General features: G+C 40.7%; 1 protein-coding gene across 1 annotated transcript in view; it reads right to left on the bottom strand.

Moving 5' to 3' along the window:
* Positions 1-19234, bottom strand: part of LOC143976023 (uncharacterized) — a 58002-nt gene extending 38768 nt beyond the window's left edge. The window contains exons 1-2 of the mRNA XM_077478530.1: positions 19127-19234; positions 3829-3876 (exon numbers count right to left, since the gene is read on the bottom strand). Coding sequence (XP_077334656.1) covers positions 3829-3876; positions 19127-19181 — 103 coding nt within the window. The 5' untranslated portion in view covers positions 19182-19234. The remainder of the gene's footprint in view (positions 1-3828; positions 3877-19126) is intronic.
* Between the last annotated feature and the right edge of the window lie 2545 nt (positions 19235-21779).

Genomic DNA, 21779 nt, shown 5'->3' with positions numbered 1-21779 from the left:
ATCCTGCCGCTAGATGTGGATTGTCACTATCCTGCCACCAGATGTGGATTGTCACTGTTACATGCCACCAAAAAATAGCAGCTTTTCACCTTGTACCATACTTACAGATGCTGACAGACTCTCCTCAGAGCAGATAAACTAGCTAGCTAGCACATGGGTATTCGGTGTTGTCCCAGAGTGAGGGCAGACGGTGAGAGATGATGTCATTCTTTCTCTGCTTGGCCACGGCTGTTCCTTTATGTAGAGCAGCTATTGTGGCTACGTAAGTAAGGGCAGAAAAGAGCTGCGGATAATGAGAGAAGATGTCATCTCTCTGCTCGGCCGTTGCACCGCCGGCAGCAGAGGCGCTACGGCCCAGTGTTGGGCCGCGGCCCAGGGGTTGGCGACCTCTGCCTAAATTGTACTTTTTAGTTAGGTGAAGCACGGTGCTTTTTCTCTTTTAGGCTGGGTTCACACCGCAGCATGCTCTGGCTTGCAGCAGTCCAGTGCGTCTCCATTCACAGCTTCAGGTCCGATTTCAGCCCAAATTTTTGGCTGAATTTGGACCTGAGACAGACAAAAAGACGCATGGAACTCCTGTGTAATTCAATCCGGAGCCACTGCGGAGATGTGTCAAGCGACTCCATAGAGAGCCTGTCACAATCTCCTGCTATGCGAATTCCCACATCCAATTCGCATAGGTGTGAACCCAGCCTTAACAAAATGCTTACGCTGTCTTACAAAGCACTGATGGGAGACAGGATAAGTGTGTTGTCGGCCTATAATGTTAAGTGTCTGAACAACAATTTTGACTCAACAAACATCTGTAATACATAATGTCAAACCAAACAGTTAAAATCTAGCAGTGCTCTTCAAAGGGACAGGAATTCTTTGAGATATGGATTAAAGTGCATTAAAAATTAGGTTTAACAATTTGAAATGATTATTTAATTTAAAAAAAAGACAAGAAAACTAGTTTTAATTAAATATTTACTGAAAAATATTATACATAAATATCAATAGTAGAATAAATGGGAACAATGTTTCCCCCAATCTGTGGTTCCAGAGTCCAATTATATGTACCTTAAAGTGGATGTAAACCCTCAAATATACCCAGTGAAGTGAACAGCTCAGATAATAAAAAGAGATGAAACAAATATCCCTACATAAGTTTTACATGTCTATCTGCTGCCTTTCCCTTTCTATATTCTTTAGAAAGTGCACATCAAGTTACAAATGTTTCTTCCTGTTTCAGCAGTGGGAGAGTAGTCTGGGCATACACTGTGTTAGCCCTTGTACACACGGTCGGACATTCCGACAACCAAATCCGTTGGATTTTGTCCGACGGATTTTGTCCGAAACTGTTGCATACACACAGTCGGACAAAGTTGTCAGAAAATCCGATCGTACTTAACGTGATGGCGTTATTTCGTTAGGACGGGACTACATTCAGGCTAGTAGCCAATAGCTTTGGTTTAGGAATTTGATCTGAGCATGCGTGGCACTTTGTCTGATCGGAATTCTCTACACATGATCGGACAAAGTCCGATCGGATCCTGTTGTCGGAAAATTTTATAGCCCAGCTGGAAAACTTGGTCCGTCGGATACTCCGACGGAAACAGTCCGATGGAGCCCACACACTGTTGAATTATCCGACAATACGGTCCTATCACACATTTTCCATCGGAATGTCCGACCGTGTGTACAAGGGCTAAGAGCTGATTGGAGTAAAGGCACACCCCCCTTCCACATAGGATGATGAAACTTGCAGAGCTGCAGTCTGAATAGACAAGCTCTCTGCTAATCTATCTTTAAGTTCCCTCCTCGACACAAATTTCCAGCTGCTTTTATCTCCTGTGTCGGAGAACTTGTCAGAAGTTATGCTGATAACAGAAGAACACAGCAGCAGAAAGACACGGGACTCAGATATAAATATTGTATCCCTGTGTTTTTCAAGCCCAGCAACACACATATGCACTCATGTACAGCACTCAAACACAAGCAATGTAATCTAGTATATGCAGTCCAGTGTAGAGAGGAAAACAAAGACCTGTACATTGGGGGGAGAAAACAACACCTCAGCAAACAGATTGCCCAACAGAGGAGGGTAAACACTGCAGGTCAGAATTCAACAGTTTTCCTACATCTTAAAGCGGGAGTCCGCCGTTTTTTTTTTTTAAAGCCAGCAGCTACAAATACTGCAGCTGCTGACTTTTAAAATAATGACACTTACCCGCTCAGTGCTCCAGCGATGTCGGCACCCGAAGCCGATCCCTCGATCGTCTCTCGGGTGCTGCCACCGCCATCTTGGGTATGGGAATCAGTAAGTGGAGCCTTTTCGGCTTCATTTCCCAGTTCCCTACTGCGCTTGCGCGAGTCGCGCTGCGCAATAAGGATGCTCCCCGCTGTCTCTGGGATCCGTGTGTTTCCCAGTAGGCAGCAGGGGACCTTCGGAAAGGGGCGTAGATTCTGCAGAATCTACGCCGGAAGTGGGTGCAGATACCTGTACTGTACAGGTACCTGCACCCCCCTCCCCCCTGAAAGGTGCCAATTGTGGCGCCGGAGGGGGGGGAGGGTTCCAATGAGCGGAAGGTCCACTTTAGGGTGGACCTCGGCTTTAAAGCAGAAGTTTGCGTAGAAAAAAAAAAATCTCTTCTTCTTTAACATTTGCCTGTTTATACCTTCAGACATATTATTCAAACAAATAACACCTGCCAGATTTAGGTCACAATGGTGATGGGATTACATCATCAAAACAGCTTGGTTTTGCACCACCAATCACGTTCTTGGACAGTCAACAACCTCCTTCACACATTCCGTGGCAATGGAATTAAGATGACTAAAGACTAGTACGCACTAACCATTTTTTTTTTTCAACCCAGTGAGCTGGAAAAAAAATGGATGAGCGTGGGAGGAGATCCTTTCCTAACAATCTGATGTTAGTACAGCAATTTCCCCCAGCTAAACTATTGTGTTCTGACAAGGAGAAGCCTCCCCCTCCTGCTAGAACACACCGGTCAATGCCCTCAGGCATTGGCTGAGAGTGCTGCTTGGATGGTGACCTGCAGACCGGCTTCTGTACACACGGTCAGAATGTTGGCTGATTTCTATTGAACCTGCCAAAACTGCTGATATTCGGCCTGTGTGTACATATGCTAAGTTGTCCATATGGTTATAAATGATGGGATATCTGCCTGACAGATCTGAAGAAGATATTTGGATGAGTGGTAAAGTATCTTGAATATTACAGAAAATATCCAGTTGAAATTCACTAACTAGTACTAGCCATATGATGACCAGGGCTGTCTTTAATATCGATTGGACCATGGACCATGGGCAAACATTTTCTTGGTCCCTCCCAAACCCACTTGTCAACTATTTTCAGGCAGTGTAGGCTCAAGGGGCAGCTGCTTTGGGTCCCACACCAATGACTGGGCCTGGGGCAGCTGCCCCTTTTGTCCTGCCTTAAAGACAGTCCTGATCATGACCCCAATAAATGAGAACATTCACAAGAAAGATATCACATGTGTACATCAAGCAAGTATATGGTAATGTAGATTCTGTTATTATGTAGAAAAGTATATTAAAACATAAAAATCAATAAATATTTTTTTTAAGACCCTTGTACCTGCATGTCCCCTGGATGCTACAAATATAGAAGAGGGAATTCACAAGGGAAGTAGTAAGCTTACAGGAAACATGATCACTTCATTGCAAAACTTCTAAGTATAAATGGTCAATAAAAAAGAGAATAATGGTAATAATTATGACCACAGAATGTGACTATTTGTAAGATTTACGATTTATACAGTACATTGACAAGCATATTTGGATTTTAAATATTCATACCTCTCCTCAGCTTTAATTTTGTGTTGGAACTGAATCCGTCACTTCTATCTAAAATTATAGGACAATATAGCAATAAAAAAGGTAATTAGAGAATGTAACAAATACAATGCAAAACATAAAATCATATAGCCTGAAAATCCCAAATATTCATATCATTTCCTATTTTTCCTATTTACCTTCTATTTTAACTGACGATCACTCTAATACTAACCTCAATATTGATTGTTCTTTGCATTCTCTCTGATAAACACAGAACTTCGATCCAGAGCTTCAAAAGCAATATTGCCCAATCAGTTACACATCCCCTTTCCTTCCCTTGTCCTTCCTTATTTTTTTCTCTCTTTTTTTTTTTATTCCTTTAGGCTTCTTACGCACCTCTTTTTTTTACTTAGCTAAAATACAGCCCATTAATCATACCTCCCAACTGTCCCTGATTTCAAGGGACTGTCCCTGATTTTGACCAATGTCCCTCTGTCCCTCATTCCTCCTCATTTGTCCCTCATTTTGGTCTGATCTATATAGATGTATATAAAATGCACTTCTATCAAAAAGTGTTCCCCAGTGCTAAACCTTTTATCTGATTTCTAAATTGCTGCATTTGTAAATTCCAAAAGCCAATATGAATGAATATTAGTGGTAAAAAAGCACTTGTGGGTTTAACCAATCTTGTTTTTTTTTGTACAATTCTCCTTGAAGGGGGCATGGCAAGGGGTGTGTTCTATACCTGCATACTTTTGCTGATAGGTACCCCTCATTCCCGTCTCATAAAGTTGAGAGGTATGCATTAATTGTAATGTGCCTATGCACACAGGCGCATAAACAAGCGCTGTGCATTCTTCAGTAAAAATCTAAATAAAAATCTGCATTTTTGGTCAGTAATTTATGCTTCATGCATGCAAATGCACATAAATACACACAATTTGCGCAAAAATGTGCACAAATGGGCATTTATATACTGCAGAACAAGAACGAGAAAATAAGTTTGTGCAAAAATGCACGCAAAATTGCGCGAAGTTCCGCAAACGCATATGAGCGAAAATAAGTGCAAATACCTAGAAAAAAAGTCTGAAAAAGTAGATGCTCAAACAGGAGTATCGTGTGCAAGAAGCCTTAATCTTTCTAGCATGCTTTATCTGTAACTAGATATTGACTACAAATATTAATCTTTGTGTTTCGATTTGATTTCCTACCATAATATTGATATAATAACACAATATTACCAATTTTTGCTTAACTAATTTCCTAACTTGTAATTTCCTTATATCATTTTACACATTTTACTTTCACACATTCAATGTATCTTTTAAATTGTATTGTTTGCTTAAAAAATAAATAAAAAACATTTTGTAATTGGACAAAAAAAAGAAAAATACAAGATGTCAGCGGCGCATGCGCTCTCAATCCCCGGCGGAAGGTCCGGAGACCCATTTTATAATGAGCTTGCATGCGGTGTATACTAACTCATTAGGCCTTTGCCTTACATGTTTTTTTTCTTTTTTTTTTTAGATGTGCGTGTATACAATCACTTTGAGTGCAGTTCTTTCATAACAACAAAGCAGACAAGATACCACATTGTAATATAAAGGTATAAAGCTAGGCAATACTGACAAATTGTCTAAAGTAGGAATTATGACTGAGATTATATTGTGATTGTATTGTGAGATTCTGTAGTATACGAGCTTCAAGCAGCACTGTTTTAATACCATTATTAATACCTACAGTCCATATACTTTTTTCATTATTTTCCATCATATACAGGTCATTTGTTCTGCAATTTAAAAAAAAAAAAACATATTTTTTAAGAGGGATTACTGTTTTTATTGCCTTGCCAGCAGAGTTTATCTAATGCCACGTACACACAACCGGACTTTCCGGTAGACTAGGTCGGAAGAGATTAGTCCATCGCACAATCCGATCGTATGTGGGCTAGTCTGATAGTTTTTAGGAAAAAAAATCAGACGGACCTAGAAATAGAACATGTTTCAAATCTATCCGACGTACTCAATTCAAACAGACTAATATCGGGAAAACCATTCATCTGTGCGCTGGTCCGACAGACCAAATACGATGCAAGGAAAGATATTGGCTACTGGCTATTGAACTTCCTTGTTTAGTCCCGTCTTACATCATCACGTTCAAAATAAACGGACTTTTGAATGGACTTAGTCTGTTCATGTGTGGGCAAGTCCGTTCGTTCGGAAAGTCCGTCGGAACTCTACCGAAAATCCCTCGGGAAGACCGTTGGGCCTTGTCTGCCGGAAAGACCGGTCTTGTGTACACGGCATAAGAGTGCTGTAACCAATTACTCACAAACAACATCACTTGGGTCCCATAAATACATACCTGGTTTATGTTTTCCAGCAATTGAAATATCTCTTATGTCAGACTTATTTGATCCCTGAAGCAGTTGCAAGTTTACCCTTGACAAATGTATTTATGCTGCAATAAACTGTATTCACAGTACAGTGTGTTTTTTTCTGCATAAAAAATGCATGCACAGTGTTTTCCATGTATTCCAATGGCCCTAGTTCAGTGCAGTCAGTTCCAGTGCAGAAAAGTAGAACATTGCATGTTGCATTTTTTTCTACACAGAACTGTACTTGAACAAAGCAAAACATAATTGCATGTGGTGTGGACTATAAGCAAAAACTCATCCGGAACTTATCCAGAGTGCATTTTTGTGGTGTGAACTGGCGCTTAAAATAATTTTTTAGATGATGGGTAACCGAAATCTCTGACAGCCAATGATAAACAGTTCTAGAGAAGTATAGACTGTTAGGAATAGACTGGGACATAAAGCATCCTGCAGTTCCTTGAACTGACTTGTAAAAGTAAAGAAAGATTATTCTTGTCACATGGGAGCAAGCTAAAGTTGTTTTAACTGCTTCAGCCCTGGAAGATTTGGCTGCTGAATGACCAGGCCATTTTTGCGATTCGGCACTGCGTCACTTTAACTGACAAGTGCGCAGTCATGCGGTGCTGCACCCAAACAAAATTGCCCACAAATAGAGCTTTCTTTTTGTGGTATTTGATGACCTCTGTGGTTTTTATTTCTTGTGCTATAAACAAAAAAAGAGCATACATTTTGAAAAAAAAACACAATATTTTGTACTTTTTTCTATAATAAATATCCCCAATTGTTTTTAAAAAAGCAATTTTTTTTCAGTTTAGGCCAATATGTATTTTTCTACATATTTTTGGTAATAAAAATCACAATAAGCATATATTGATTGGTTTGCGCAAAAGTTATAGCGTCTACAAAATCGGGTATAGATTTATAGTGCGTAAAAGAAAAAAAATCGCGCTACCACCTAAAATAAAAATAGAAATTGTGTACACATCAAATACTGCTGCAGTTCTGCTATATACCAAAAGTTATATACTCATAAACGTGACCCAAAGAAAGAACCGCGCTGTCCTAAGAATGAACTTAGGGTGTGTGCTTCCCCTAAAGGAAATTTAACATATAAAAAATTATGTTGCAATATCAACAAATAGTTGTATCAATACCTCATACCTGGAAAAAATGTTTTAGTGTTAAAATTATAATCATAAGTGTGCATCAACAGCAATAACACATCTTAAATCTGTTATAAATGGTGCAAAATTACAACATCTACACCCTTATCACAATGTGTGCAAAAAAGTGACTTAAATGCATATACATCAACACAAACCAAGGGAACAAAAATGAGCTAAAGAACTCTCAATAATAAAGTGTCCAATTATCCAATTGATAAAGAAAAGTCCGTGAAAACTCTAAGACCACCACGTGTCAGATATAATTTTTAAAAATCAACTCTCAGTGTCCTGTTCGAAATCTCAGCGTATATTGTAGTGCACCACCACCAAAGTGAGGATTGGCTCCTTACCAGATGTTCTTAAACAGTACGCTCTAAAAGATCAAGCCAGGCTATGTGCATCCCTCAATCATCCATAGGCTCCGCCCACAAGCCAGATCACATTTCAGTCAGGCTCCAATAAATTTATAATGAACGGTCCACCATAAGAAGGGAGAGAAAAACGCTCTAAATAGTGTAAAAACGTTTATTAAGATTTAAAAGTAAAATAAAATAAGAAAGGCACTTACAAAAGTACTGCAAAGTTAGGCATATCACAGTGGGAGGCGCCGGCCGAACGCAATTCTCCACGACAATAACTTTTCACCAGCTGGTCTATTCAGAGGCAATAGATAACGTGTCATGCCGCCCGGCGCGTTTCGTGAAATATCACGTCGTCTCGGGGCTCGGGTGACACGCCATTATGCCTCATTTATATAGTATCCTATGGCCCAAGCCTCCTCCTTCATGGAAAGCTGCGGCCTCACTGTCGGTCCCGTGGCGGAAGTGACGCACATGCGTCACGACTCGCCAGCCAATCATTTCACCTCCAGGTCCGATCAGCCTATAGTCGCTGGTTCGCCGCTCGTCGAAAGCGGGAACCAAGCCTCGCTTCCAATGCTGTATCGGAAGCGTTATCCTCACACTCGTAAGGGCGGAAGTAACGCACCAAAAGGTGTCTCCGCCCTCACTGTCAGCGTGACTACATCAGAGCAGCCAACCAATTCATGGTGGCGCAGTGATGTAGATGCGGATAGAGTGATGGATGTGGATGGAGTGAGAACCAAGCCTCACTTTCAATCTTCACTCCCTATATAGAACATACAGGACAGAAGAAAGGAAAAGTGAGACTCACTCTCAGGTTTAGCCCAAACCACCCACCGTCCTCACATCAATGAGCACAATTCTATTTCCAAAACCGGGGGGGATGATATTCAATCCGAACCAAAAGTCAGTGAATATCAGAGGGCACAATTAAAAGCACCACTAAGGAGGAGGCTTGTACCGGCAGACTGTCCTAATAAACATTACTCATAATGTCCTATAACAGGTTATACACAGCACATTTATAACGCCTCATAAGCATATTTGTATAAAAATAATTTTACAAAAAACTTTTACGGTAACATCACCAAAATAAACTTTTACAGCGACATCACTATAATGAACATAAAAAATTATAAAAAATTATAAAAAATTTGTAAAGAATTTTTTTACATTAAAAACAAATAAGATCAGTGGTTGGACAGAGGTTACAAGTATATATTGGAATATCTAAAATGTGACCCATCAACCAAAGTGAATACACCCTCCATCGGGGTCGCACACTAAAAAACCATAGTGTTATGATTAACTCACAATGGAGAGAAATCTCCACAAGAACCCCTAGTGAGGAGTATAAGCTTACAGACTCACTTACAAACTGCACTAAGCATTGTTTATAAACGCGTTTACATCAATATCGACATTCATCCCAAAAGGGGCATACAGTGGTGTGAAAAAGTGTTTGCCCCCTTCCTCATTTCCTGTTCCTTTGCATGTTTGTCACACTTAAGTGTTTCGGAACATCAAACCAATTTAAACAATAGTCAAGGACAACACAAGTAAACACAAAATGCAATTTGTAAATGAAGGTGTTTATTATTAAAGGTGAAAAAAAATCCAAACCATCATGGCCCTGTGTGAAAAAGTGATTGCCCCCTAAACCTAATAACTGGTTGGGCCACCCTTAGCAGCAACAACTGCAACCAAGCGTTTGCGATAATGTGCAATGAGGCTTTTACAGCGTCCTGGAGGAATTTTGGCCCACTCATCTTTGCAGAATTGTCCTAATTCAGTTACATTAGAGGGTTTTCGAGCATGAACGACCTTTTTAAGGTCATACCACAACATCTCAATAGGATTCAGGTCAGGACTTTGGCTAGGCCACTCCAAAGTCTTCATTTTGTTTTTCTTCAGCCATTCGGTGGTGGACTTGCTGGTGTGTTTAGGATCATTGTCCTGCTGCAGAACCCAAGTTCGTTTCAGCTTGAGTACACGAACAGATGGTCGGACATTCTCCTTCAGGATCTCTTGGTAGACAGCAGAATTCATAGTTCCTTTTATCACGGCAAGTCTTCCAGGTCCTGAAGCAGCAAAACAGCCCCAGACCATCACACTACCACCACCATATTTTACTGTTGGTATAATGTTCTTTTTATGAAATGCAGTGTTCCTTCTACGCCAGATATACTTGGACACACACCTTCCAAAGAGTTCCACTTTTGTCTCATCGGTCCACAGAATGTTGTCCCAAAAGTCTTGGGGATCATCAAGATGTGTTGTGGAGAAATTGAGACGAGCTTTGATGTTCTTTTTGCTCAGCAGTGGTTTTCTCCTTGGAACTCTGCCATGCAGGCCATTTTTGCCCAGTCTTTTCCTGATGGTGGAGGCATGAACGCTGACCTTAACTGAGGCAAGTGAGGCCTGCAGTTCCTTGGACGTTGTTGTGGGGTCTTTTGTGACCTCTTGGATGAGTCGTCGCTGCGCTCTTGGGGTAATTTTGGGCGGCCGGCCACTCCTGGGAAGGTTCACCACTGTTCCATGTCTTCGCCATTTGTGGATAATGGCTCTCACTGTGGTTCGCTGGATTCCCAAAGCTTTGGAAATGGCTTTATAGCCCTTTCCAGACTGATAGATCTCAATTACTTTCTTTCTCAATTGTTCCTGAATTTCTTTGGGTCTCGGCATGATGTGTAGCTTTTAAGGATCTTCTGGTGGACCTTACTGTGTCAAGCAGCTCCTATTTAAGTGATGCCTTGATTGTGAACAGGTGTGGCAATAATCAGGCCTGGGTGTGGCTAGAGAAATTGAACTCAGGTGTGGACAACCACAGTTATAGTATGTTTTAACAAGGGGGGCAATCACTTTTTCACACAGGGCCATGATGGTTTGGATTTTTTTTCACCTTTAATAATAAACACCTTCATTTACAAATTGCATTTTGTGTTTACTTGTGTTGTCCTTGACTATTGTTTAAATTGGTTTGATGTTCTGAAACACTTAAGTGTGACAAACATGCAAAGGAACAGGAAATGAGGAAGGGGGCAAACACTTTTTCACACCACTGTATGTTTTTAATCTGTGGATCCATGACATCTCTAAACAGGATATATCCCTTACTAGTGACCCTCCCCTCCAATGTGGTCTATACTTGTCTATTCCCATATAAAGGGTATTGGAGGGGTCCCTATCGTGTACCTCATCGTAATGTCTAGAAACTGGGTGCTTGTCAAAGCCCCGTTTAATATTACCAATATGTTCGTTTAATCTAACTTTTAAGGCCCTCTTGGTCCTCCCCACGTATTGGAGCCCGCAGGGACACTGGATGAGGTATACTCCTGCCTCAGAGGAGCAGGTTATAAAAGGCTCAACTTCATATGATTTATGTGTACTCGTGGAGGAAAATTCACAGATTTTGGAACTGTTGTTCACATTCAGTGTACACACCTGACAGTTTTTGCATCTGTAGAACCCTGTTAGATTCTGAAAAAAGCACATATCCCTCTTCGGGGGATTTTGTACACTAGGGGCAACCTTACTACCTAATGTAGGTACCCCCCTGAAGATGACCCTAGGTAGATTTATAGCATTTTTATTTTTATTTTATTTTTTACTAGTAATGGCGGCGATCTGCGAATTTTATTCGGACTGCGACATTATGGCGGACAGTTTGGACACAGATCGGACACATTTGGGACCATTGGCGTTTATACAGCGATCAGTGCTATAAAAATGTCACTGGCAGGGAAGGGGTTAACACTAGGGGGCGATCAAGGGGTTGACTGTGTTCCCTCTCTGTGTTATAACTGAAAGGGGGATGGGACTGTCTAGGGGAGATGACAGATTGCTGTTCATCCTTTTATGAACACACAATCAGTCTCTTCTCCCCTCAGAGAACTGGGATTTGTGTGTTTTCACTGCTCACTGCCTATCACAGTTTTGGAGGCCATGAAATGCCCAGATAGCAACCCCCCCCCCCCCAGATGACCCCATTTTGGAAAATAGACAACCCAAGCTATTTGCTGAGAGGCATATTGAGTATTTGCAGATCTTGCTTTTTGTCAAAGTTGTGAAAATTGAAAAAATTAAAAATAAATGTTTTTCTTTTCTTTCTTCATTTTCAAAAACAGTGATGGCTGCAAAAAAACTCACTATGGGGGTTATTTACTAAAGGAGCAGGTATCTGGGCTGATCCTGCTCACACTGTGTTTTGGGAACCCTAAACTACTGGGGACGCTAATATAGTTCTGATCAGATCAAAGATATCGATCCGTTCAGACACTATACCATTAAGGGAGGTGTATGGTACGTGCCTGGGTGTTAGCGCTACTGGCACTAATCTAAAGCCGCCTAGGGTGATGCAGACCCTAACTGACACTAAAAACTGATATCACCCGCCGCTAATCAGGGTTAAACATTTTATTAGGTAATGTATGGTGGGTGCCCTGACGCTATAAAAAGATAACTAACCAGTGTCACCGGTGATCAAGGGGTTAAACCTTTATTAGGGGGGTTTAGTGGGGGAGTAGACCTATCTAGACCCACTACTAAGTACCCTAACGTTGATTACCGGTACAGTGATCAAAGAAAAATATGAACACTGCACTGGTTGACACAGTGACAAGGAGAGAAGAAGTTAACTGGGGGGGGGGGGGGTGAAATGTGTGCCTATGTGTACTGTGTCAGTGTAGTGTTGGTGCAACTCACGTTTGGATGTGCTCTCTCCTCTCTCTGGAACAGAAAAGAATTCCAGAGAGGGAGATGACATCACTTCCCCTGCCTGTGTTTACACTTACAGGCAGGGGAAGCATTTCATTCATCAGAACCGATCAGCAGGTACAGGCCACAAATAAATGGCCTGGGCCTGGTTTCACCCACCCGTGCCACTCTGCTGCAGTAAAACTGCGGCAGCTGGTTAGGAACCAGTTAACTGGTAATTGCCAATGCATTTCCTATATGGAACTGCACGGCAGTATCTAGCTATGATCATGTGTGTACATGTATGCCAATAAACCATTCTTATATGGGGTGTGCGCTACCTTGTGTGTGGCTATTTATATTACGAATGCTGTTCTGAGTGATTATTACAGTGTCTGCTATTCTGTGAGGTTACATGTTTTTATCATTTACAGTTACATATCTGTTAGATGTTAATTTTTTTCATGTTACATTTATTTTTTAAGAGACTATATAGTTCTAATTATCTATGTTCATTCTTTAATCATACTAATATGTAAGTCTAATCGTACTCAGCACATTGGCCTAGTGGTCTGCACTCATGAACAAAAAGCACTTAGGTAATGAGTTCAAATCCTAACCATTCTAACACCCTGCATGTTCACCAGTGTGTGATTATTTTATTTCCACGCAATAATATGTTTGCTAGAAAACATACCTTTGTATGAAATTGCTGGTGTGGTAGTGGCAATTAGGCGTTTTCCCATTTTCAGCATACTATGCTGTTTAAAGGTTAAGCAGGTGATACCATGCTTGGGATTATAACCCATGGTCTGAGTCTTTCTAGGTAGGAGTGCTACTCACTAAGCCATTTTGGCACAAATATATGTAGATTCGACAGTAATACAATGAATAACAAATGACCATAGATCAAGAGAATCTATATTCTCCTTAAATACAAATGCAAGATCATTGCTAAATCAATAATTAGTAGATGTGACTTGTTTTGCTTCTTTTGCTAATATTTATATTATTATCATTGATGTAAGAGTTATATCTTTATTCTACATATTCTGTATTCATGGTACTTCTTTATATTCTAGGTATAATTGTACTCAGCATAGTGGCTTAATCTTTAGCACTTTTAGCTAGCAGCACTTAGGTCATGAGTTCAAATTCCACCCATGCTACCACCTCACTAGAATTGCAATGTAATCTTTTGGATAGAGTAGTGAATGGTAAGACTTCTGTCAGTTTTTTTTTTTCTATTTCTTTATGTCCTGTCAGGGGGATTTTTTAAAAAGTTAAATCTCTGAACTGACTGGACTAATGCATCAGAAATATCTTGTAAACAAAACATTCTGGAGATCCAGTTCTTTTATTTTTACAACATGTTTTTTATTTTTAAATATTGGCTGTATTTAGCTTACAGTGTGGGGCAGAGCATATAATTGTGCCTAGTTTACTTTTTGTCTGGTTTAAATCTCTTAAATCAGCCATGTAGTCCTAACCTTAGGCAGATAAAAAAAGAGCATCTGCTTTGTTAAGGCACAAAGATATGTGGATTGTGATTCCTGATATGTGCTTCTTATGCCGCGTACACACGATCAAACAATCGGGTGGAAAAGTCCGGCAAACTCAAGTCCGCCAGACAATCCCCCCGTGTGTAGCCTCCGGCATACTTTTTTGACCCGAAAGTACGGCGGACTTAGAAAGTAGTTTTGTACTCCAATCTTCCCGCCGGACTCGCATTTCGGCAGACAATCCGGCCGTGCGTATGCCAGTCCGCCGTACTTTTGAAATGAACAGACTTTCCCGCCCGGAGAAAAGTCCGCTCATTTTGAGTGGGTCTCCAGGTAGGCGGGGCCCGCGAAGGAGACGTCGCTGACCCTGCCACCTGGTATGGACTTAAAGGGGAACCCCAACGCCGAAAAAATCGGCGTGGGGGTCCCCCCCAGGTCCACATGCTGGGACTGTGACATCATAATAGGCGGGGACATCATCCGGCGATGCCCCTATATAAGTCGCCGCGCGTCGCGCCGGAGCCATTGTGAGCGGAGGGAGCGATGAGTCAGCATCTGAAGAGAAGCACAGAAGAACAGAAGGCGGCGACTACAGCGGCGACAGAAGACCGGGCCACCGCCTGTAAAAGAGCTATAAGAAGGCGCGGTGGCCCGGCAGAAGAACCGAAGAGAGGGACAAGACCCCCGAAGTCGGAAGAAGAGGGCGGCGGTGAGGAAGAAAGCCGGGCTCCTCCGCTAGCAAAAGAGCTAGCAGAAGATAGCGGAGGAGTCCGACGAGAAGACCCCCGAAGACGGAAGACCCCCGGAGCTGTGCAATAAACTATTTTTACCCTGTGTTGTGTTTTTTTTGTACTTTTTTCACAGGTGAATGGGTAGGGGTACATTGTACCCCATACTCATTCACATAGGGTGGGGGGCCGGTATCCGGGGGCCCCCTTATTAAAGGGGGCTCCTGGATTCCGATAAGTCCCCCGCCCGCAGACCGCGACAACCAACGGCCAGGGTTTCGGGAAGAGGCCCTTGTCCTCATCAACATGGGGACAAGGTGCTTTGGGGTGGGGGGGGCTGCGCGGCCCCCCTTCCCCAAGGCACCCCCATGTTGAGGGCACGCGGCCTACTATGGCTCAGGAGGGGGGGCGCTCGCTCGTCCTCCCCTTTTCTGGCCGGCCGGGTAGCGTGCTCGGACAAGGGTCTGATGTGGACCTGGGGGGAACCCCCACGCCGATTTTTTCGGCGTTGGGGTTCCCCTTTAAGTCCATACCAGGTGGCGGGGTCAGCGACGTCTCCTTCGTGGGCCTTTCCTCCGCGTGTGAGGGTGAGTCCGTATTAGTCCGCTGAAAAAGTGCTGTGTGTGGGCAAGTAGCCCGTTCGGAAAGTCGGACAGACAGTCTGGCGGGAAGTCCGCCAGACTAAGTCCGTCGGATAGTCCGCTACGTGTGTACGCGGCATTAGAATGCTATTTGCCTGACTATTATGATTAGGTTGTAAGCTCTAATGAGCAGGGCTCTCTAATGCCTACTGTGTTAAACTGTTGTGTAATTTTACCGTCTGCCCTTATGTTGTAAGGAGCTGCATAAATTGTGGGTGCTAAATAAATCCTGTATAATGATAATAATCCAGTGGCTTCAATAATATCTTATCACTGATTAATCATCTGTGCAGTAGATCATATTATACTCTGCCTTTTCTGATGTTTTTTGTCCCGACCCCCCCCCCCCCGGGTCAGTTTCTCATAACTACTGAAGCTAGAGACAACCAGGTGACTAGCATTCTCAGAAGTTTATTACCAATTCTCCATATTCCATTCAGTATAGATTTTCTTTAAAAAGGGCTATAAAATGTATTTTTTTTGGTGAAACCAGATTATCATTTCTTCCTTTTTAGATTTTCATAGAGTCCTTATGGTCAGAATAAATATGTACAAATAGATACAACCAGAAAACAGTAATAGGGAATAGCAAGGAAATGTGTGGCTTGGTGATTATGAAAGAAAACAATATCTGCATTATTTTCCCCCAAGCTCCTCCAAACAGTGTTCATTACCGCTTTCTGTTTGGGTATTTAAGCATCTTTAGCACTCTTTAATAATATTCTGAAAATGAATGTTCTGGGTAAAGTAATCACAGTAGGCTCTGATTCTGTTAAGAAATAGAACATTTTCTTTTAAAATGCTAATGTTATCATACTAAGAACCATCCCTGCTAGCTATGATAATATCTATTTCAAAGACACTTTGCGGCATTCACATCACATGTAGAGACAAAAATGTTTTGTCTTTGTTCGTGGTTTTAAGATGTAATTATATAAGCAACTACTCAGAATTTTATACGACGGTCCATAATTGGTGTGTTATCTATTATCTGGTATAGCATATATTTTATTGTCCAATAACACATTTTTAAACACCTATTTATATACTGTAGATGCTGTAAGTCCGTAGCATGCAAGAGTAAAGGCAAAAGTTTCACTTAGTATTTAGTAGAAAAGGATCTGTGCTGAATGAGGTACCAAGGAATGAGGTGAGCACCTTGTCTCATGCAAATTCTAGAAGGTACTCTGTAAGACAAGATTCTTACCTAGTGTTAAGCCTAGTACACATGAACGTCTCCAGATTGAAAATGAAGAGGTTACTAAAGTACAAAAATTCCTGTATGACAGAATAAAAATGTGGTGATGTCATGTATTGTATTGTATGTGTATTGTATTTTTGGATGAAAACTATACTTTTTAAGCAAGAAGCCTGCGATCTGATATCGCGCGGAAACAATTTTCGTGTTTGTCCATTTGGAGAAGTTTGGATGAAAAATGTGTACCAACAATCAGATTATGGTACCATCGCTTTGAAAGCTGTATTTGTTTGTACAATTTTCTGATTGTGTGTATGGGCCTTTACAGTAGGAAAGAAGCTGTGATGGCTGAGGGGTCAAGGAATGACATGAGCACCTAGTTGCATACAGACACAATAAGATCTTGTTTAAGAAAATATTCTTCCCTTGTCTTATAGCAGAAAGGACCTTTGGTGGCCAAGGGGCTAAAGCATCATGAGATGAGTACCTAGACTCATGCAGAAACTAGAAGGTCCTGAGTAAAATAAGATTCTTATCTACAAGTAAAGGACTATGGTGGATGAGGGGTCAGAGGATAAGGTGAGTTCCTAGTTTAATACATAAACTAGAAGACCCTCTGTAAGGCAAAATTCTTACCTAATCTAAAGGTACAAAAGGACCTGTGGTGTCTTGGGACAAGTGTCATCCTTTACTAGAGATGGTAATATTTCTAAAGGACTTGTGACAGAGACAACACTTCAATTAGGAAGGGGGTGTTCAACAATTCCCCACACGTCAACATTCTTATTTATTGTATGTAGAAATCCAATACAGGTTTTTGCGGATTAGCCGATTGGACTTACCAAACATGCACATTACTCATGGCTCTAATAAAGTACAAACCTAGAGTTTTTTTAAACAAATAAAATATAGATTTTGCAAATCAGGGACAAGAAAACATTGCTAGAAATATTATGCCTTGATTTAGGAAATTGATGTGAATTGCTTTATAAACTAAAAATATTAACAGGTCAGATGCATATCTTTGGTTGGTGTTTTAAATTAACATGAATATGTTAATCAGCTTCTTTTAATTTTGTTGTGGAGTGTCAACATAATGCATTCTTAACAAATACAGATAACATGGTTCATGGTAGCATTTTTATTCTAAACTTCAGTGATTTTGTTAAAGCACAATTCCATGTTCTGGAGTTTTTATATGTATTCTGCAGGAATAGTAGGGCTGATATATGTTTGATGTATGTTTGATGTTTTGATGTATTGATGTATGTTTGATGGGCAAACACATTTTCTAACTATAGAAAATTGCCTTGATAGATTTCAGACTGGTACCTGCCATGTTTGCATAAAACTTGAAATGGATATTGCGGTGAAGATTCCTTATATTATTTCATATATCACTCCCTAAAACCTATTGTATTGCATGTCTATAGGGGTATAACTCCTCGTACTGTAATTTCTTATTCACACTAGAGATTCTGATTTCATAAGATTCATCTGTTTACACACAAGTTTATTTGGAACCAGTGACTATAAGCCCTGGTATTACACTGCTGTGACTTGTCACGCGGCTTGAGAGTTTGAAGACGCATGACAAGTCGCACCCCATTAACTTCAATAGAAGTGTTCTAATCTGTGCGACTCAAGTTGCTTCAACTTAGAAAAAAGGCTCCTGCACTACTTTGGTGCGACTTTAACTTCTGTTAAAGAAGCTTTAGGCAAGCCGCGAGGGATCTCAGATTTAAAGTTGTGTTACTTTGAAGCTGCAGCAGTGTGACCAAGGGCTTAAGCATCATTTAAACGTAATGAAACTGGAAAATGGAACTGCCAGCAATTGTTTTGAATAGTGTGGAAAACATATAAGCTCTGTCAGAATTGTATTGGTTTCTATATTCCAGCTGGAGAGGTTTCCTCTAATAATGACTGTCCAGTCTATTACTATACCCTGGCTTTTGGTCACATCAGCAGCTCAGGAGACAAAACGGTTAACACTTTATGTTAATATTTGAGTAAGGGTCTACTTTAAGGTGGCCATAGACATTAAAGGGTGGTTGGAGGTACTGGAATGATGTGACCCCCAGAAAATTTTCTTTAACTATTTGTGTATAAACATTCACACTCTACTTGCCTGAGCATGTATTTTTATGCCTATGAAAGTGTGGGTAAATTGTGATCAGACAACCCCCGCTCTAGCTTTTGATAGGTAAAAACAAACATAGCTGACCATTATTTCTCACTTATGATAGGAAGCAATAAAAATCATAGTCCGAAATGTTGGACTGGGCTACTCTCATCTCATGTCCACAGTCACTTTTATGTTCATTTAAATCAGCATAGTATGTACTTCAGCAAGCAGTATTATGTCAATTATAAATGCTTCAAAAAAAGCAAATGTATTTAATCAAACACTAACAAACAGGCAGATTTTCTTAAAGTATAATAATATGAAAATGTTTAGTATCACTGATGAAAATGATGAAATCTAATATCTAGTATTTTTAAAAAAATTTAGTTTCTTTAAAAAAGCATAAAGAGTTACAACTCTAATAGACGTCCCCTCTTATGTCTATATTATTATTATTTTTTTTATTGTTGATAATATAATATATATTCAAAAGTTCTATTAAGTAGATATGATTTATGGACTTACCTGTGAGCCAAGAAAAAGAAATAAGAAAGACCGCCATAAGAATCAGAGTCCTCATCTTTGTACTTTATCTTTGTTCTGCCCCTCTTAATGTGCCTACCTTGTGAATACTATCTTGCCTTTTCATGCTGAACTCTATTTATATAGTGAGGGCCTCCTTATCAAGGCTAGCTTTAATGGCACTTAACCACTTGTACATACAAGTATAGGATTCTCACACTGGTAGCGAAAGGATACTAATGTGATATGAAGAGTCATAGAAGAGGTTCAGCTCTTTCATTTAAGTATTTGTATATAATACATATCAGGACAAATTCAAGACTGTGCAGCCTCTTAGAAATATATTAATAGACCTAGATAACACTGGTAGAGTAGCATTGGCTGATAGAATACAATCGGTGTGTGTGGCTTTTTTTTTTTTTTTTGTGAATTAGTAGAATTACCAAAATAGCACACAAAGTGTACTTCTGTATTAAAGATGTAATGTGAAAATGCATCCTTGCTGTAAAGCCAATTCTATACTGTGAGATAGTAATAGCAAATTAATTTCAAGCTAAAAATAGAAAAATGTAGACAGCTACTAAAACCAGTATTACCAAGGCAGAAGTAATTCAGTACAACATTGTTCTTCCCATCGGGCAGAGTGACAAGATCATCTCAAGCAGTTGCTCATAGTGGTAATATAAAATATGCCCTCACCTATTCTTCTGGTTCCTCCATTAGAAGCCTTTGGTACTAGCAGTTATCAACACCACAGCAGCCACAAAATAATTTACAGATGGTGACAAATGGTGAGATTCTTTGAGTGAAGGAAACATCTACATCTATACAGGTGTATCTCATAAAAGTAGAATATCATCAAAAAGTTAATTTATTTCAGTAATTCAATCCAAAAATTGAAACTCCTTTTATATAGATGTATTACACACAGCGTGATATATTTCAAGCATTTCTTTCTTTTCATTTTGATAATTATGTCTTATAGCTAGTAAAACCCCCAAATTCTATATCTCTGTATCTCAGAAAATTAGAATATTACATGAGACCAATAAAAAAAAAAAAAGGATTTTTAATACAGAATGTTGGCCTACTGGAAGGTATGTCCATGTAGAGCATTGATCTGCAATTAGCGGACCTCCAGCTGTTGCAAAACTACAAGCCCCATCATGCCTCTGCCTCTGGGTGTCATTGCTGTCAGAGACTTGCTATACCTCATGGGACTTGAAGTTCTGCAACAGCTGGAGGTCTGCTAATTGCATATCCCTGATGTAGAGTATAGTATGTACTCAATACTTGGTCGGGGCTCCCTTTGCATGAATTACTGCATCAATGCGGTGTGGCATGGAGGCACTGCTGAGGTGTTATGAAAGCCCAGGTTGCTTTAATAGTGGCCTTCAGCTTGTCTGCATTTTTGGGTCTGGTGTCTCATCTTCCTCTTGACAATACTCCACAGATTCTCTATGGGGGTTTAGGTCAGGCGAGTTTTCTGGCCAATCAAGCACAGTGATACCATGATCATTAAACCAGGTATTGGTATTTTTGACAGTGTGGGTGGGTGCAAAGTCCTGTTGGATAAGGAAATCAGCATCTCCATAAAGATGGTCAGCAGAGGGAAGCATGAAGTGCGCTAGAATTTCCTTTCGTAGAGGGCTGTACTGACTTTGGACTTAATAAAACACAGTGGACCAACAGCAGCATATGAAATGGCCACGCCGCATTGATGCAGTAATTAATGCAAAAGGAGCCCCGACCAAGTATTGGTATAGTGCATACTATACTGTACAGGAACATACTTTTCAGTAAGCCAATATTTCTGTATGAAAGTGGTTGAAAAAACCTAACAAACCACTTTGACCTACAGGCAAGCCTACAAAAATACAGGCACCGCTGTCTACGGCATGCGCAGGCGCACTGGGCATGCCGCTGCTAACGGTGATATGTCATTAGTAGCGGCTCCCGTACGCATGCGCAGGAGTGACGTCATCGCTGCTCCCGCACTATGAGTGACCGGAGCAGCGATACCTGGAAGGAGATGGACGCTTCGTGCTACAGGGGACAGCGGTGACATCGCTGGCTCCTGTGTCACGTAAGTGACACATAATGGGCTACTATGCGATGCACAGTAGCACATTATGCTTTACCTTTGCAGAGAGACAAAGAGGAAGTAAACCCATCAGGGTTTACTTCCTCTTTAACAATTCTTTATTTATTGGTCTTATGTAATATTTTAATTTTCTGAGATACTGAATTTTTTTTGTTTTCACTAGCTGTACGCCATAATCATCAAAATTAAAAGAAAGAAATGCTTGAAATATATTGCTCTGTGTGTAACGCATCTTTATGAAATATATGAGTTTCACTTTTGGAATAATCATTTAGCTCATTTAAGTGAACAATAATATTTAGTAAGACAATGCCTGCACCAAACACTACTAAGACCCCTTTCACACCATACCGCCTGATTTGCGGCGCATTTCGGCCACTAGCAGGGCACTTTTACCCCCCGCTAGCGGCCGAGAAAGGGTTAAAACAGCCGGAAATACACCACAATAGCGGCGTTTTGCCAGCACTATTACAGCGCTGCCCCATTGATTTCAACACCCTCTGGCTTTCGCACTACAGACAATGGTGCAGCTTTTTTAGGGCGGATTGCAGG

Source organism: Lithobates pipiens, unplaced genomic scaffold (assembly GCF_037356315.1).
Source record: "Lithobates pipiens isolate NorthernLeopardFrog02 unplaced genomic scaffold, aLitPip1_a1.2 Scaffold_13, whole genome shotgun sequence".
Taxonomy (NCBI): Eukaryota; Metazoa; Chordata; class Amphibia; order Anura; family Ranidae; genus Lithobates; species Lithobates pipiens.
The sequence above is the reverse complement of the archived record's forward strand: the minus strand, read 5'-3'. Positions and strand labels throughout refer to the sequence as shown.